General features: G+C 61.4%; 1 protein-coding gene across 6 annotated transcripts in view; it reads right to left on the bottom strand.

Annotated features, from left to right (window-relative positions):
* Positions 1 to 955: 955 nt before the first annotated feature.
* Positions 956 to 15,534, bottom strand: part of TOM1L2 (target of myb1 like 2 membrane trafficking protein) — a 70,082-nt gene continuing 55,503 nt past the window's right edge. For 3 of the 6 annotated variants that reach the window (XM_032499017.1, XM_032499020.1, XM_032499019.1), the window contains exons 9-16: positions 15,384 to 15,432; positions 14,983 to 15,106; positions 13,498 to 13,615; positions 12,433 to 12,508; positions 10,267 to 10,332; positions 5,391 to 5,450; positions 3,575 to 3,611; positions 956 to 2,856 (exon numbers count right to left, since the gene is read on the bottom strand). In XM_032499017.1, the coding sequence (XP_032354908.1) occupies positions 2,708 to 2,856; positions 3,575 to 3,611; positions 5,391 to 5,450; positions 10,267 to 10,332; positions 12,433 to 12,508; positions 13,498 to 13,615; positions 14,983 to 15,106; positions 15,384 to 15,432 (679 nt within the window). In that variant the 3' untranslated portion in view covers positions 956 to 2,707. The remainder of the gene's footprint in view (positions 2,857 to 3,574; positions 3,612 to 5,390; positions 5,451 to 10,266; positions 10,333 to 12,432; positions 12,509 to 13,497; positions 13,616 to 14,982; positions 15,107 to 15,383; positions 15,433 to 15,534) is intronic. The other 3 variants (XM_032499018.1, XM_032499021.1, XM_032499022.1) reach the window with 3 other exon arrangements.

Raw genomic sequence — 15,534 nt, 5'->3', positions numbered from 1 at the left:
GGTGCAGTGGCAGGAAGGAGGAAGAGCCCGAGTGTGGGTACCCAGCCACCCAGCCCTCATCCCCACCCTCCTGCTGAGGCCCTGAGTGACAGCGCAGGCCCCACGCCTCCCTAGGCCCCCCTGCTCTGCACTCCTGGGTGAGGAGGGGATGGGTGGTGAGCCAGGGCCTGGTCCAGGGCAGACAGCACGGTCGCTCACACAGAGGGGCTGACAAACAGACTGACAGGAGGACAGACAATGGACGACAGTCCCCTTTCCCTCCAGCGTGGCCAGCAACACACCGCTCAGCTCTGCGGCCCCTTGTCCCGCCGACAAGGAGGTCAATCGGGTCTCGGCTGGGCCCAGCCCGCTCGGCCTGCTCGGTGCCTGGGGGCCCCGGCGGGGGCTGCTCTGGGGCAGGCTGGCCAAAGGCCCACCGGTGCCCCGGGTGGAACTGCACACAGTGCATCTGCTGCTGCCCACCGGCCAGAAAGGCAGACGGGAGATGATTAGTTTTCACACCTCAGCACACAAAGAACACAGAAAAGGTTAAACACATCCTCAAGAAAATATTTTGACAAAATAAATATTTTAACCTATAATCAGGTATAATTAGTGCTTATAAGGAATCCCAGCGATGATTTAGTGTAATTAAGAACACACTGTATCGGTGATCCCTAACACTGGAGGGGAGGCTGGTGGCTCTGAGGGTCTCCTTCTCCCAGGCGGGAGGCTCTGGCCAGGGGTCCGAGGCAGGCAGCCTCATGGCCACGCGCCCCAGACAGAAGGGAAGGGTACCAGCACGAGGGCCCAGGGCACCTACGGCCTCAGGACAGGAAGGGCTGAAGCACCTGTCAAGGGCATCTCAGCCTCCAGGTTGGGGCTTAGCCCTTCAAGGGGCAGCAGGCCGGCTCCTCCCTCAGTGGACGCCAGGCTTAGCTCAGGGGTGCCGCGGCTCTGCAGGACAGACCACCTGAGGCCCAGCTGCCTCCCCACAGGCTGGCAAGGTACCCGCTCGCACAGACACGCCCTCCAGACTGTGCCAAAGGGCTGGGCACACAGGCCATCCCAGCCCCTTTCTCTGCAGCCGGCATCAGGCCAGCCGACTTCAGACGTCTTAGCATCCAAGCTGGCCTCAGGGCCCTGCCCTTGGGAAATGCTGAGGAGGGAGGTGCAGGCTGACCAGGAGCAGGGCTGGGGATGGTGCAGGCCTGGCAGGTGCTGCCGGGGGCAGGGCTGGGGTCAGGCCACCTGAGCGCCAAGAAGAAGCTTTCTGGGCGTCCTCTGAGGACTAGAGAGTGAGCGTCCCAGCCAGACCCCGAGCGTCCCCTCTGGAGGAGTCTGCAAGGTGCCAGGCTGAGTGTGGGTTCTGGCGTGGGCAGGGCTGCACCCTCCACCGCAACTGCCCTGTTGGTGCCGCACACAGCCCTTCAGCCTCATCCTAAATGCTTCCCTGGAGCCTGCGTGTCAGGCCCAGCCTTGTCTGCCAGGTTGGGTCGCCAGGTAAGCAAGGCTGACCACACCACAGGCCAGGAACAGCCAGAGTCGGCTAAATTTTGCCCCTATGCTCGGGCGGCATGTGCTGAATGCTGACCCGGGGCCAGGGGCCCCCAGGCTGGAGTAAAGCAGCTGAGGCAGCCACTGCCCTGCCGGGCAACAGCACAGGGCCGGGGGGGGGGGGGGCTGGACCAGTGCCTGCCCCCGCCAGAGAGGGAGACGGTGACACAGTGAGGACCCAGGATGTGAGGGGGTGGGGCGGAGGTGGTCAGGCTGTCAGGACAGCCTGCAGGGGAGGCTAAGGCCCACATGCAGGAGAGTGCAGGGGCCTTCTTCGAGAGAGGCCGCTAGGTCACTGGGATCTCTGCCTGGTGCAAACCCCCTGCCGCTGTGCCTGGGAGGCGGTGGCACAGAGGCTGACACAGGCCAGGCTGAAGCACATTCACAAACACAAAGCTCCCAAGCAGGCCAGAGCCAGCCCTCCCAGTGCCTGCCCCCCCATGGACTGGCCGACCGCACGGGGCCTGCAGTGTGGTCACCCAGGCAGAGCTGACCAGCCAGGGGCCCGCCAGCCAGAGTGACGCGCTGCCCTCCCACTCTCCTCACACCAGGAGCTTGCGGGCCCGGGGGGACCCCTTGGTCCCAGGCTCGGCTCCTGAGCCGGCTTGGACGTGGGCCTGGGCAAGCAGCTCAATGAGAGACCCCTCCCGAGAGCGCCCCCCAGAGCCTTCTAAAGTGCAACACTCTCCAGGGAACAGCAGTCCAGAGAGGGAGACCCACCCTTTCTGGGACAGAGGTGGGGTGGTGCAGGGGAGCTTCTAGGGTGGGGGAGCCGGGGGGAACTGCTGAGCCAAGCAGGGGCCTAGGGGTGAGGGAAGGGGCTGGGGTCTGACCCCTTTCTCTGGGCAGGTGGCAGAGGAAGGGCTCAGGAACAGTCCCAAAGGGACTCCCTTGCTGCCAGCTCTTCCTGGAAGGAAACACAGAGGGTGCTCCTGGGTGGGAGAGGCAGAGGGCGAGAGCGAGGGGCTGTGGCTGCACTGACACGGTCCCATCGCCCACAGAGAAGGTGGCTAAAGCTGGCCCTGACTGGTGGGAGGCCTGGGAGCAAACACAGTGGCGTTTCCATGGAGACACCAGGACCAAGTCGGGGGCTGGGGATGGGGGGGTGGGGCTGGTGGGGACAGGGAGCCAGAGGTGACCTGCCACCTGGGGAGCCCGACCACAGGACAGCTCACAGGGCGAAGAGGGCATCCTCTGAGCGCTCTGGCTTCTTCCTGCCGGAGGGGTTTGAGGCTGGGGCCGGGGCCTCCGCTGGGGGAGAGGGGAGGTTGGGAACCATTTCGGCAGCTTTAGCCCTTTCTTCAAGGAATTTATCGAACTCTGCAATACAAAATAAGGCCGGGCTGGGATTGGTCGGGGCTCGGCCCCATCGAGGGTACAACAGTCACCTCCCACCTGCTCCCCACAGAGGACCCAACCGCCCCGCTCCCCAGCCCGCCACTGCCAGGGAAACACAGAGTGGGCCACAAGCTAGTGGGGTGGGGTGGGACGGGGCAGTTATGATTCCTGCCCCACCACTGACCTGAAGCTCTTCCATGGTCCAGACCAGCACTGGGAGAGCTGGAGGGGTTGTTCCCCCTTAAACTTGGCAGGAAACATGCACCCACCCCCCTCACCCACCAAGCAGGTCTCTGTGCCCACATAGGGTCTGACCAGGTGGCCTGGCAGAGTTGGGGGGGCAATGGGAGGACAGAGGGGTGAGAGGAGGTGGGGTGGGGGGCCGTCCCAGGGACATCCCCCCCAGACCCATCTGCTGCCTCCACTGCTGACTGCATGGCACGTGTCTTGCAGGTAGACTGGGCATTCGGGGGCAGGGACAGACTGGCCAGGGGTGTAGGTCTGGGGTCATGCAGACCTGGGAGGGCAATCTGTACCCACTGTTCACCAGCCCTGTGACACCTCCGCCCTCAGCACAAGGCCTGGGTGGGACGGAGCCGAGGAGCCCTAGAGGGGAGGCCCACCCAGGCCGGCAGGGGACAGCCTGGAGACAGAGCAGCAAAATGAGGGGATGTTGGGGAGGCGCCGCTGCCAGGCCTACCTTCGCTGGTGACGCCCTCCTCCAGGTCATCGCCCCTCTGTGGGAGGAGCAGAGAGAGGGCATTAAGGCCCGCCCGCCCTGCTGCCTTCCCCGACAGCCAGCGGCACCCCCAGGGAGCGAAGCTTCCTGCTTCCTGTCCCCAGGGTTCTGTGTGAGCAGGCACTGTTCGACTTACTGGAGAAACAGAAACTTTGATTTGAAAAAACAAAAACAACAACAACAAAAAAGCAGCATAGGTTCTAGGTTTTGGTCCTCCAGAAGGGCCAGAAAGAAAAATCCAAAATGAGGTGCAGGCTGGTTGTCCGGCTGTGCCCAGGGCCCACCAGGTGCCCCTCCACTCAGCGTCCCCTCTCAGCCAGCCGGCAGCTGCAGGGCGCTGGGAGGTCACTGTCCGCACCAGCAGCTGGGAACCGCGTGAGGCCTGGAAGGGCCAGAGCTGTGGAGCCCACAGCACAGGGCCTGGCCCTGGTGGTGCTCGGGCACAGGAAGGAGGCCGTTCGGCCAGGGCCTCCTAGGAGCTGCACCGGCCTCCTCCTTGGCCCCGATTCTGTCACCCGGGAGGCTCTGGAATCTCTTAACAATGAGAGTGGATCAGACTGGATTTTGTTTGGGGAACGTGGGGGCCACTGGGAACTCTGCGGAGACGGTGTTGGGTAAGTGGACACTGCTCTGGGTGAGGCAAGGAGGTCGGGCTTCCTTCCTGGCTCTGCCACTGACTCGCTGTGTGGCCAGCTGGGAGATCTCTGCCCTGGACCGTGGGTCCCCTCTGTGAGGTGAGGGCCTTGGCCTCCCAGCCATGCTTCTGGGAGAGGAGCAGTTCCTTTTCAGACATTCCCTTGGGAAAGACACAATGGGGCACCTCTTCCCCCCGGCCGGGCACCGCGTGGCTGCTCACAGGGCAGTGTCTTCGGAAAGCCCGGCCTTCTGGGGAGCTAGCCTGGAGCAGCAGGAGGCCCTGACCGAGGTCTGCTGTCCTGGTGTGAGGTGAGGCTGTCAGCAGCCACGGCCAGCCAGGCCGACCCTGTGGTTAAGAGCTGCTCTTCTCTGGGGACAGGGACTCCAGGTCTCAGGGGGTCTGACCAGCCATGGCCTTGGACAGGCACTTCCCCTCCCAGAGCCATTTCCTCTCCAGCCCCGCCAACAGCCCAGTGGCCCCTGCACAGAGTGCTTTGTGGGGCACGGAGCGGGACCGGCCACTGCAGCCCTCCTCTCTCAGGACCCGCTGCCATTTGCAGATGCATGAGGTCCTAACCTTCCTGCCCATCTGTGGGGATAAAGACCATGGTCTCTGGGGCCATTAAATCCAAGGTATCAGGAGATGCTGGGGAGGGGGTGACAGTGAATTTAAACACACGTTCGCTCATCTCTGTGTGTATTTCACAATGAAAAGGAAAAAAAGGCTCTGTGTATGTTTCACAATCGAAAGAAAAACATCCCCAAAAACCCAAAATAAAACCAAAAAAAAAAAAAAAAAATCCACACACACACAAAACCAAAACCAAAACCAAAATACAAAAAACTCAAAAATCAAAAAACAAAAAAACCCAAGCACACACCCCCGAGACTGTCGAGTAACGGGAGAAGTGCGCCGTGCAGGCAGCAGGACCGAGGCCCGAAGCCCAGCTCTGGGTCCCACCAGCCTCGTGGCGGGCAGCTCGGCGATGCCTGAGCAGGTGCTGACCACCTTGGAGGGCACCTGCCCGGCCCCCCTCCTCCGCCACCCGGGGAGTGGCCCCCGTGCCGACCCCTGAGGCCTGTCCTCAGAGGCGCCTCAGCCTCGCCACTCCCCACGCGAGATAGAAAAGTCGAGTCTCACCAGGTCCGTCCTGAGCCACACCTCAATGTCGTCCATGACAGAGGGCTGCGCCACGGGGACCTGCGCAGGCGGCAAGCGGCGGGCAGGCAGCCACAGCGGGCGGGGGAGACAGAACACCGACACGTCAGTCGTCAAGCAGCCCAGACGGAACCACAGGTACACAGAGCAGAGCAGGCGGGCAGAGCGGGCTGGGCGCACAGGCACGTGTGGGAGGGCAGGGCGGAGCGTGCTGGCTGCTAGAAGCAGGGCTGGCGGGGCGCTGGGGAGGGAGGCGCAGTACGCATTCTTCAAGTGGACAACTTTTTGACTCAGCCCGGGGCCACAGAGCAGCCTTCAGTCCAGGAACACGCTGCGCCTGCTGGCTGGCCCCGACGGGAGGGGTCTGCCCAGGGAGGGGTGGTGCCCAGGGGCCTGGGGCACTTCTGAGTGGGGAGAGCACCCAGGCCCGGTATGGCCTGGCCAACAGAGGCAGGCACCTTCTGCTACCAACAGACACACGGTGATATCAAGGCCTCTGGTGGCCAAAGGGACCGCAGGGCCTGGTGATCTCTGTGTCTCTCTAGTGGAACCATCAGGAAGCCGCCCTGAGTTCGGCAGCCTCCTCTCGCCCCAGCTTCCAACGCGCCAGCATCAAAGACCAGAAGTTCAACAGAAAGCCGGGGGAGCGGTTGGCGGGGTAACCGGCTTCTGAGCAAAGGAGGACGCCCTCGTGGTGGCTGGGCCCTGTCCACGCCTGGGCCACCCGCCCAGGGCCTGAGAACGCATCTGGCTAGAACAGTTCGGCTGCTGTCAGATGTAACGAGATAATAATGTGATAAGAATTAAAATAACCTTCAACCCCCTCAAAGCCCCATAAACGAAATGCTGGCTCCCAGCCTAGAGAAACGGGCTGACCATGCTTCGGCCAAGTGACCTGTGTCCTCACCTAGGCTGGGTCTGGGTAGTACCTCTGGGGGCTCACTCACAAGCCCACTCTTTCTAGAAAAATTGCCAGCATGTGTCTATAGCTGGCTCACCCAACACCACAATCTAGGGGAGGAATCAAGTTAAAATACACAGTGAGAAGACTGCCCTCGTGTTCGCCAAGTCTAGCAAGTAACAGGACCTCAGCCAGGAGAGCAGAGAGCTGGGGGCACAGCCCCGCCTGACGCAGCCTCCCTGGAGCAGGAACCTGACCCGAGGGTCTGGGCCAGCTGGGCGGGAGTCTACTAGCCAGGCCGCAGACCCCTCCTCTGCCCAGCGTGAGCACTCCACAGAGGTTCAAGCCAACCTCGATCAGATCAGGAAGAATCTACACTGCCTTTTTATTTCTTTGACCAACTGGGGACTTTACAATGTTGAAATGAAAACACATCAAGGAGTTCAAACCACCCTAAAACGACCCCTGGGCACAAGGGAAGTCAGTCCTCCCTCTGGAGGGCACACACGCCGCTGGGCAGCCCGACCCCATCAAACAGGAAGCAGCAGGCTCGCCGGGCACGATCTGCCAGGTTTAGGCTTGCTGGCAGGGCTTCTGCCCGACACGCTCCTGTGACAGGAAATGCCAACTTTCGTTATCTTGATGCTTCTAAGCCAGGGCGCTGGCCTCTGGGAGGGTGCCTGCCACGTCACCAAGTTCTCTGAACCAAGCGTGGAAAGTCAGTGCATCTCCGCAGAAGAACCGTGCCGACACCAGCTGCCAGAGCAGAGACCCCACGGCCATGGGCCTCAGCCCGCCTGGGAGGAACCCCCCCAGGGGTCCACGGCTACAAAGCTTTTGACAAAAGACACTAGGGCTCATGGGCCTTAAGCCTTCGGGTTCTACTCAGCACTCTTTGTTACTGTTCATATTAGGTCCCAGGGAGCTGCCCTGGCTTCCTCCTCCGGGTGAATCTTGAGAGCCAGCTTGCTCATAAATAAACACTGACATTCGAGAAGCTCCTCACCCCTCAGAGCACCCCCCAAGCTGGATGGCGGGAGCCCTCTGGTTCCCTCTCCTCTGCTTCTCCCAGAGAGCCGTGTGTCTGTGTGAGAGCGCGGCCCAGGGTCGTGCTCAGGAACGCCGGGTGTGGGGCGGAGAGGGGGGCCTCAATCTCCTCTCCTGGGACACAGGGTGGTGGCACCCACTACTCATGACCCCGAATCCCTGCATTCCAGGGAAACCAGGGGTGTCAGAGCTACTGGAACTGACCCTGGACAGACTGCCAGAGGGCCTGACCTCAGGCGTGGATCACGTGGAGCTGGGCTGCGGGCAGCAGGAAGGCGCATGAGACACAGGGATGGGCTGGCCACAGTGACTGCCCTTAACCCCGGGGCTCCCAAGCCGCCTGCCTGATAATCAAAGCGGGACACCATACTAGGGCAAAGTTCCCACCACGGGGGCATCAGACGCACACCAGACACACACGCTGCCCGGGAAACAGGAGCCACGGAAACCGTGAGGGAGGAGGAAGCACCCAGGCCAGCTGACGGGAGGGGAGGGAGATGCCTGAATGAACAAGCCTCTCCCTGGAGGAGACGGCGCTGGACATTGTCACTCTGTCACTGCCCCCAGTCCTGGACATGTCCCCAGGCTCCGGAGAGGCCTCAGTGTTCTCAGCCGTCAGAGGAGGGCCGGCCCAGCTGACCCCTGAGAGGCCAGGTGAGCCCTGGTGTGAGCATCAACTTGGGCAAGGGGTCTGATGGAGAGCTTGAGTTGGAGCAAGGAGACGGAAAGGGGAAAAGATGCGAAGAGAGAAAAATGAAGGCAGCTGGTGTGGGGACGCCTGATGATGAAGACCCGTGCCTAGACTACCTCCCCTGAGCACAGGCTGGCGGGGCTGGCTGAGTGGGGGCCGTGGCCAGGAGCACGCAGGGGAAGCCAGCTGTGGCCGTGGCCGTGGCCATGGCCGGGCTGTCCACTGACCTGCACGGGCTGCAGGCGGGCAGCTCTACTTAGGGGGCAGTAGGGCCGCCTGCCCAAAGGGGAACGTGCTGCCACGGGGCCAGCCACAGCCGGTGCCCTCTGCAGCCTCAGGCTTGCTGTGTCTGGGGGTCTTCCAGGCCTGAGTAGGGGGCGCCCACCCCACCCCAAACCCGGGCACCGGTGGAAGCAGACTTTCACTAACCCACTTCTGTCCTGTTGGAATTAATGCTCGTTCATAGCAGGTTGTTTTCCCAGCTGCACCCTGCACGTGGGAGACAGCCTTCTCTGCCTGCCAGACAGGAGAGGCAAGCACAGCCAGGCGGCCCAGGCAGGCTGCTGGAGCAGTGCTCAGGGCCTCCTCCGCAGGAAAGGGGCCCAGGGCCGGACTCACACCCCCCCCCCCACTCCGCTTCTCCCACAAGGACACCTAGCTGTCTGTTTCCGGCGTGGCAGGAGCAAGTGCTGAGCTTGGGGTCCCGAGCCCCCCCTACAATGCTCCACCCTCCCCAACATGAGGGAGAATCTAAAAGCCCTGTGTTCTCACGCAACAGTCCAAAAAGTTTCCAAGTAAAGAATCTGTACATGGGAGACTTGGGGAGACAGGGTTTCTAGCTATGGGAAGTAAGGCAAAGCAATTAATATACACTGTTTAAAGGGGAGAAACGCTGCAGTCAGACAGGAGACACCAGGTTAGCTGTTAGTCGGCTTGATCCTGAAGCCGGGGACTGGAGCTCCGGGTGGGGCAGGGCGGGGGCGGGTGCCACCCCGCTGCCGAGCCCCACGCAGGGCGGTCGGTGGGCAGTATCCTGTTTTGCAGGATTAAGAGGCACAAGGACACATGGCTAGACCCTCCCAATTTGGACAGTGCAGGGGACACGGTCTCCAGGACTCCTGCTCTAAGGCCACCCACACACGTGGGCCAGAGCCCCCGTCTGTCCCTGAAGAAACAAACGCAGGGCCGGGCCAGCCTCGCCTCTGAACGGCCTTGGGGTCTGGGACAGCAAGTGCCAGGCTGCCTGCTGCCAGGGGGTGGGGGAGACGCCTCCCGCTACCGGGTGTGGCTGTGCGAGGTCACCAGTTCCAAGCTGGGCAGACACCTGGGCCCGTGGTTCTGGCGGCCCTGCGGCCCACATCCTTGAGCGCCGGCCACACCTAGTTTAGGCAGGTGACTCCTGTGCGGCCTGCAATCCTGTAACACCCTCCCCCTGGCCACAGCCCACGTGGTCCCTGGGGGTCAGTCGTGCTTCCTCCTCGTGTGTGCAGTGTCTCCCCCCATCCACCCAGAGGCCTACTCTGCACTGGTTTTATCTTTCCTTCTCTGCATCCTCGCCGCTCCAGCCCCGCCAGGCACACAGCCCTCTGGTCTCTAGGTCAGAGGCACTCAGCGAGGCTGTGGCTTCATCAGAGGGGAAATCCTCACTCCAGCGCAGGCAGCCTGGGACGAGTGACCCTCCCGGACACAGACTCAGGGCCACCTGATCACGAGGCAGGACAGACCCTCCCAGGGCTCTGAGCCGCGAAGGCTGTATGAGGCAACCGCGTTTATGATATCCAGCGCCCCTGGCTGGGTCATCTTCTTTTTCTGTTCCTATTGTGTTTGTGTGTTTCTTTAAGAGGTTTCAGATCCTTCTGGGGGACACAGTGGGTACAAATAATTACGTTATAAAACCCCATCAGCCTAGGACTGCCAAGGTCACAGGCTGGAGAGGACTTCTCCTCCCAAGCCAAAGCCACAATAACTTGTGCTCATCCTGGAAAAGTGAATACTTCCCAGAGCTCCAGAGACAGTAAAAGGGGGAGGGCCCTCCCCTCACTCCTGCAGCTGCCGGAACCTCGGCAGAAAGCTGGGGGTGGGAGGGTTCTGGAGCTGGAGTCCGTGGCTGAAGGAGACGGACAGGAGGGAGCGGCCTTGTACTGTCTGACTCGTGAGGGCTGAGTAGGCGACAGGGATGCACTGGGTGGACAGGGCCGGCGCAGCCAGCAACCTCTCACCATTCCGCGGGCCCGGAGCCAGCTGTCTAAGGGCTCCAGGTCAGAGTCCCCGTCTTCACCTTTCTTCTGGGCCGAGGGCAGAAAAGTCCCAGAAAGAAAAGTCAGGCCAGACCCGCGTGAAAGAAGGTCCGAGCACATGGTGGGGACAGGAGGGCCTCCGTCAGAGCCCGTCCCTTGTCACGTGAGAAGCCGCAACCCAGTGCCCCCCGCGCCGTCCCCTACCCCCACCCGGACAAAAGAAGAGCTCAGTGACCAGGAGTCCCAGAAGGGTGACACGCACTCACGCCAACATTTCCGCACTCTGGGACATCTCAGCCGGGTCCCAGGAGGCTGGTCCCAGGAGGCCGGCCCCGGCTGCTACTCAGGATCGGGGCTCTCGGGGTCACCAGAGGGTCGACTTCAGAGAACCAGCTTTTACAAAATCACGTCTACTTTCTTCTAACTTATTTCTGCCTTTTTCCCCTCTTCTTCCTCCTTCTCAGTTACCTGTGTGTTCTTTTTCCAAACTTTGAACTTCAGTGCTGGATTTGGGGATACTGCCCTTTTTTAAATGATGTGGGTATTTAAAGGTAAGACTATGGATCTGACGGTCCTGTGGAGATGTGGTTACACAACTTTTTCCCCTTTACTGTGTTCTTAGTCTCTCCCTTGGTCCAGTTTTCATTTCCAGGTCAGCGTGGTTCAGGATATGGAACATGATAACCTGAAGTCCAGGCCTGAGGACGCAGGTGAGTCAGTGGACATGCACACAGACACACGGGGACACACACACACACACACACACACACACACACACACAGCCCACACTCACCCCCGCTCCCCAGATCACCCCCTTGAGCAGCCTGCCTCCTGTCAGGTGGAGACGCTGAAGACAGGCAGGTGGGCCAGGCCAGGCGCCCAGGGGTGAAGGCGGAAGTGGCCGCATTCCTGAGCCTGGAGCCCAGGCCTGTACGCAGGCAGCAGAGGTGCAGCAGAACACAGTGGGAGTGGCGGGAGGAGACCCTGCAGGCAGTGGGGGGGAGGGGCCGGCCTGGCACCCTCTCAGTTGGAGGGAGCGCGTCCCCAGTAATGGGGTCACATTACTGGACCAGACCAGGACCCCGGCCACCACGCAGGTTTGGGGGGCCGGGTCTCGGGAGTCGTGCGGAGGGCTGGCTCTTCCGTGCCCCCTGGTGGCCAGTGCAGACAAAGGGCCGCTTGGCCCTCACGCAGCCAGCTGAGCCACCAGGGCCCTGGGGACCAGGAGTCCCTCCTACAGGGCGAGGTTTCTCACAGGGACCAGACCGCAGCCCTGCTGCCCGCCCGGGCCAATTGGACAGGGGCCGGGAGGCCAAGGCCTGGCCTTCAGGACACCGACCCCTCTGGTGGACAGATGATCACTGCCCCTTTCTGTCTTGGGGAGGGGTGCAGGGGAGCTGGCAGCTGTTACAGGGCCAACATACATTCACTCACTCGCTGCCACACACGTTTCTCAGGCAAAGAGGGAACCATCTCAGGAGAAGCATTAAGGCACAAACCCTCTTCCTTCGGTGAGATGCAACCTCACAGATCCGTGACTGCGTTTTGGCTCCAACAAGCACCATCCACCACCTCCAAGCACCTCCACCTTCAGCGCGGCTCTTTCCAGACATGGAGCTTCCCAGAGCGCCCTCCCCACCACCACCTGTCCCTTCCACCCTCTGGCCCTGCTCCCCAAACCCGCCCAGACCATCAGCTACTTCTAATAGGGCCCTGCCTCGCCAGGCCCATGACAGAAGACCTGGCAGGGGCCGGCAGGGACCACGCAGGATCCCGTCTGCGTCAGGGCCGTCCCTGCCAGGCACGGCCCACCCAGGGCGCCGCAGCCTTTGGGGAGAGGCCCTGCGCCCTGGGAACTCGGAGCCACCACAGGAGGAAGGGCAGGGACTCCCGGTCGCACCTCCTGGGGAAGCAGCCCTGCCTGCGGCCGCTCACCCAGTACCCCTAGCCTGACAGCCTCTGGGCCCAATTCCTCCTGGGTGTCATGGGAAAGCGGACACGGGCGTGTGGGGGTTGGCAAGGGCTGGATGAGCTAACACAGCTGTCATCCTGGTCTGCCCTCCCTGCACTCCAGCTTCTGCCTGACTATCCAGCCAGCTTCCCCCCACCCTGCAGGACTCCAGGCAGAAAAACAGATTAAAGACCTACCACTTCGGAGCTCTGTTTCCGACTGTCTAGTGCAGAGGCAAGTCCTCCGACAGCCTGGGGGTCCTCGTAGGTGGCCCTGGAGATGAAGCAGCACCGGCAGGAAGGTCACAGGGGACGGGCAGTGACTTGCAGTCACTTCCCGTCTACAGCCCCTTCCTCCTTCCTCACAAGCACTCAGCACAATGCTGCCCATGGCCTCAGTGTTTCAGCCGTAGCTGAAGCCAGAGGCCAGGGTTTGAGCACAGGTTCAGCCAGCCCTCCCTCCAGGGTCGGGACTCTGCACCTCACTGTCCCTCTTCTAAGTAACAGCACGGGCATCTCTACGGTGCAACGGCAGGATGGCAGAAGTGCCCTGACACTGCTTAGCGGGAGGGGCTAGACAGAGGAAAGGCGGTTTTAATCCTTGTTTTAAAAGCACAGCCTGAGCAACATCTGACAAGGAAGCTGGTCTCAGGGTCTGGGGTCGGGTCTGTTGTCTTCCGCTCCCCAACTTCCTCCGCTGGATCACTCTGAAAGCAGCTTTTGCTGAAGGGCGCATGAGGCCCTGGGTCTCTGGTCCACCGCTGAGTCCTGAGCACGGGGCTCAGAGACCTCCATGTGTCAAGACATTGGGTCCCTGGGGAGGTGGGGAACAGTGTCCCTCACCTGCCTTTAGGCTGGACAGAAAGCTCAAAGCAGGTTCCAGAGAGCTGCAGGGGCTGTGGATTCTGGATTCGACTCCCCCACGTCCACATGGCTCACGGTGCTCAGAGCTGCTGTCGGGGAAGCCCTGCCTGCACCCCCGGGGGCCCTGGCTCCCGGCAGACGAGGTCACGAGGCAGCAGAGAGAACAGCAGAGCCCCCTCCACTCCTGTGACTGGCGGGGGAGCCGCGACACATGCCCCACGGTGGAGTGCTGGCCCCCATTCCACGTCGCGCCTACCGACAAGTCCCAACAGCCAGAGTTTAGAGTTCTCAGAGGTCCTGGACCCGGCAAACAAAAGGCCTCTCGTGCTAGTGTGGGGCCAGACGGGGGTCAATCCCCCCCAGGGTCTCCCGAGAGCCTTCGACAGGGTCCCCACATACGTCTTGCGTTGCTCAGCCAAGGAGCTCCCTCTCGTCTGGGCAAACATGTCAAAGCTGTCCCGGGGGTCGCACTGCTGCAGGGAACTGAGGGTGCCGCTGACGCTCTCTGTCCCCAGGTCTGTGACAAGAGAACGGGGGTGGGGTGGGGTGGCAGGAACGAATGTGGATCTGATGTGGTGAAGGGCCACCCAGGCGGGGTGAAATTCTGGGGGGAGGGGGCAGAAGAGAGAGGGGAGAGCCATGGACCCCCAAGCCGCTCAGGAACCAGCGGGGGTAAGAAGGCAGGCCCACAGGCTCCGGCCTCCCCAGGGCACTCCGGGTGGCTGGTCACAGCTGAGGACGTGGTCGTTTATTTGTCAAGTATTCCACAGGCGCCTGTGCATTCAGAGCCTAACCCTGCCTGGACCAGAGTGAATCTGATGTGGCTCTCGGCCTCCAGGGTACCCAGGGTCAGGGAACAGACGGAGACAAGAACTTAGCTGGAGGCACTGGAGAGGCTGGAAGCTGCCACAGCACCAGGGGCCTGGGCTGCATGCGGGTGAGGGGTAAGGGGTGCAGGGCCGGGGAGCCCAGGGTGTGGTGTGATTGGGGCTCACAGAGAGCCACAGAGGATGAGGCCTCAAACACCAGGTAAAGGAGCTGATGGAAAAACACTCGACTTTTTAAAGAGAGGAGGCAGCAGAATTCAATGTGAATTTTAAGAATTAAACCTGGTGGCCACGTGCTGGGTGGGCTGAGAGCAGGGAAATCTGTGGCTACAGACATGAGATACCGAGAAGCCAGAATTACAGTAACTGACAGGGCGCTAAATAAAAGCTCAATTCAACTGAAATGAAATGAAAGTAGAAATACAGATAATAAGAAAAAAAAAAACAGACAAGCAGGGTAGAGGACAGATTTTGAGAGGGTCATGCTCATTAATTATTTCAAAACCGCAGCTTTATTTTTATAGATTGGCACCATCCCGTGAGCGTAAGACCTCAAGTCGCGCCCACACTTTGAAGGCAATGACCTGTGGAAAAGCGGCGTCTCCGTTTCAGGCTCCAGAGGATGCAGCACTTTTGCTGATGCTGCTTCGAGGACGGCAAACCCCTTCCTGCTTCTGCGCACAGCTGACACCACCAGGCAGCCAGAGCATGTTGCCCAAGCCCTGATGTGGCCTCGGCACCCTTCCTGGACCCGCGTGTCTAGCACCCAATGAACTGAAACCTACTTGCCACCCTTGGCCTGACTGACACTGAGGAGGAAATCACTTCAACCACAGGGAATATTCCAGATACAACACGGCCGCCACCTTTCTTTAAGAAGCAAGCAGCTTCCCGTTCCTTGGGCCCGCCCCCACCCCGGCTTTCCAACACAGGTTTAAACTTTAAGTTTGGGGGAAGAAGTTTTGAAGCGAAGCTGGGCCTGGAAACAGGCTTCCCCACGGACCCCCCACAGGGCTCTCTCAGGCCTTGCACAGAGAGAAGGGCTGGAGACACTCACCCAAGCCCGCCAGCTGGGAGGAGAGGGAAGACGGGGGCGCCGTGCTCCCTACGGCGGGGCTCACCACGGCTGGAGACCCCGGCCCCAGGTCTATGAGGTTGTCCTCTGCCACTTCACTCAGCGCCTGTCAGGGCAGGCGGGCCTGGCATGAGCAAGCCCAGCCCACAGGCCACCCCCGCACCCTAGCGAGGTGAGGCTGCCTCAGTCACCAGGACAGGGAGGTCCCGGGAGCTGTCACCCTCCCGCCAGGGACGTGCCGCCAGCGCCTCGTGGGACCCCATCACCAGAGCCTGCTCTTCCATCGCCCAAATACTTTCACCCGTGCTAGAGAAACCGGAGGTGAGGCCAAACCAAGGCGGGTGTCCTGGCCCCAGAGGCGAGAGTCCTGAAGGAATACTCACCCCATTGCTGGCATTCTGGGCGGATCGGCCCGACCTGTACCGCTCGAACCTGACGGAGAAGGGAGGGCAGAGTGAGGGGGGACGGAAGCCCAGGACACGGCACCGTGATGCTCCCTGGCCCCAGGAGCTTCTGGAGACCGAGGGCAGGAGG

The sequence above is a fragment of the Camelus ferus genome, chromosome 16, assembly GCF_009834535.1.
Source record: "Camelus ferus isolate YT-003-E chromosome 16, BCGSAC_Cfer_1.0, whole genome shotgun sequence".
Lineage (NCBI taxonomy): Eukaryota > Metazoa > Chordata > Mammalia > Artiodactyla > Camelidae > Camelus > Camelus ferus.
Note: the sequence above shows the minus strand (reverse complement) of the source record. Positions and strands in the feature narration are given on the sequence as shown.